Below are 2,619 nucleotides of genomic sequence, written 5' to 3'. Positions count from 1 at the left end.
TATATATATATATATATGCACTAAAGACATCAGAATATTGGCATGGCCCTGTCCCATGCCACAAGCATATGTGACTGTTCTTCAGGCTTCAATTTATCATTTCTCCATTTCTCTGTTCTGTAGTACCTATTTTTGCAAAACCTTATCTTTAGTATACAGGAAATAAGCACTGTTCTGTGGAGTGCTGAGCAGCGTGGTCTTGTGCAGCAGGAAAGCTTGTTAGTGATTCTAACACTGACAGCTTTTTCTTCTTGGATTTCAGATTCAAGGCCTCTTCCAGATGTCGCACTGACTGGCAAGTGTACCCGTGAATGTGATGAGTACGGCCACTCGGACTCCTGTTGGATGCCAGTCCGCACTTCCCCAGAGAGGAAGAAGAGCCAGCCCAAACTCTCCACTTTCATGCCTGTTGATGAACGAGGAAGCCAGGAAAAGCTGGCCAATGGAGAGGCTGCCATCATGGGTGATCGCAATAGAAACCTCCTCAACAAAAAGTTGACCTCATCCTATGAGACCTTCAGTGCAGCTAGTTTCAGCAAAAATGAGGAAGCCAACCCTGAGGATATTCCCTTGACAAAAACAGGGGAATACAAGCCATCTCCTGTCAATACTCTCACTAGAAGAGAAGTCTACCTGTAGGCTGTCAAAGAGCAACAGCAAAGCTCTTTTCATGTAAGAGAAGGAGAATAAGGGGTAAAAACCTTACAAAGCAAAATCATTTAATCACAAAGAGGGGGCTACCAAAGAGACAAAGCTTTGCCTGCCACTTCTGCCTCCAGATCAGGCCTTTAGTGATGCTGTTAGCCTGATTGCAATGTGCAATGTAGAATCCATTCTTGTTACTTGCATGTCTATACCCCTCACTGATCCCAACACCCACTCTCTTTTCCCTTCCCGCCTCAGCTTCTTGGGGACAGAGGGCTTCAGTGTCAAGTACGCCTTTGTCAAAGATGTTCATCCTGGAAATGTGCTGGCAGCAAAAATGACCCATCGGTGGGGGCAGTTAGCCTTACTGCTCAGGTGATTGATCATCCAGACCAAATCACAGCTGGCTTTGCCTCTGTACTGGATTGTCACATAACTTATGCAATGTGCAAGTTTGCTGAGCTGAAAGACAAGATCCCCCCCCCAAAAAAAAAAAAAAAAAAAAAAAAAAGATGGTTGCAAGTTTCTTTCTTGGTAATAAGCCTGATTAGCAGAACACAACACTCTCATTATCCCTAATCTGAAGCATGATTTTAGTCACTTTGATTTTGTTCAAGTGTCATCTGGTTGGTTAATAACAGCAGAACAGTTGAAATATATTCCAAATATACCATCAAAATACAGTTTATCACCATCAAAGGCAATGTTTTGAAAATGATAGAATCCCTCAAAAGGTACTATCCTTATATAAGGGACAATGTGAAAAGGCATTCGGGGAGGATGACAGCTTTAATCTTCTAACAAATACTAAGAGCAAGACAATACTCAGTGGGGATTGCAGTCCCAAGCTGCCATATGTTATTTTCAGGTCAAGAGGATCAACTTCAGTTCCACACATTAATAGAATATACTCACCCAAATTTGACTATGTTTATCAGTTATACCAATTATGACTTGTAAAATTATTTTTTTCAGAATAGAACAATTCATCAAGAAACGAGCAATTGTGTCATTATGAGGCCAAAGATCACATGGCGGATCAGGGAAATCATGAAGTAGATTTGGTCTTGACTTGGAAATTCACTAAACAACAGCAACTGTACATGTACATACACAAGAACATTCAAATGCTAGCTTATTTTATATTGACTCTATGCCCAGGAAAAAAGTCTTTGAAAATGGATTTTAGTTGAATGCTTAGAAAATGAAAGATGAATGAGACATGGGTTTGGTATTACAATAGGCAGCTGATGAAGGTTCAAGTTTGGTTTCATATGATAATATCAGGGAAGATTCTACATTTTAAACTCATATTAATGAAGAGTGAGCTAGAGAAAGACATAAAGGTTTATGATTTTATTAAGTCTGCTATTTCCATTTCAGAATCCCAAGTACTTTGCTAATCTTAATATTTTAAATTACAGTTGCATTTTTTACTTGGTCAGTGCACATGTCCACGCAACACAAGTGCATTAATTTCAAATCCTGTGCAATATAGAACCATTTTGAGACTCACAACTTTTAAACAAGTTAACACTCTAATCAACTTGTCACTAATATGATTTGAATATTATTTAATGCATATCTTAAATACCTGCAGTCTGAACATGAAAGAACAGGCTCTAGGCAGTAACTTTTCTGAAAGTTAGAAACATACTGATTTTTCAAGGGAAACAGAATATGCAGATTTTAAGCCACTTGCTCTATGCAAAATGATTCAAGAAAATTGAAATTTGAGCTGGGACATTCAGAAGAAAGTGACAATCCATGGACAGAATAGGGATGACAGGTAAAGAGAGCAAATGTTCTCATCACTGAATGTTTGTAACTTGGTTAAAGTATAGCCTTGATGGCTTTCTAGAAAACTGTAGACAAAATGTAGCTTTGGTTAGTTTCACCTTTTGCAGAATTTCTTAGAATATAAGGTGAAACAACCTAGAATATAGGTTGCTCATTTACTATACGTCATCAAAG

The 2,619-nt window shown here is 38.6% G+C and overlaps 1 protein-coding gene across 5 annotated transcripts in view; it reads left to right on the top strand.

Annotated features, from left to right (window-relative positions):
- Pcdh7 (protocadherin 7) overlaps nucleotides 1–903 on the top strand; it is a 434,303-nt gene extending 433,400 nt beyond the window's left edge. For 4 of the 5 annotated variants that reach the window (XM_008827642.3, XM_008827646.3, XM_008827644.3 and 1 more), the window contains one exon: nucleotides 263–903. In XM_008827642.3, coding sequence (XP_008825864.1) covers nucleotides 263–639 — 377 coding nt within the window. In that variant the 3' untranslated portion in view covers nucleotides 640–903. The remainder of the gene's footprint in view (nucleotides 1–262) is intronic. The other variant, XM_008827647.3, reaches the window with a different exon arrangement.
- The last annotated feature ends 1,716 nt before the right edge of the window (nucleotides 904–2,619 follow it).

This window comes from Nannospalax galili, unplaced genomic scaffold (assembly GCF_000622305.1).
Source record: "Nannospalax galili isolate Female #2095 unplaced genomic scaffold, S.galili_v1.0 scaffold292, whole genome shotgun sequence".
NCBI lineage: Eukaryota > Metazoa > Chordata > Mammalia > Rodentia > Spalacidae > Nannospalax > Nannospalax galili.
The sequence above is the reverse complement of the archived record's forward strand: the minus strand, read 5'-3'. Positions and strand labels throughout refer to the sequence as shown.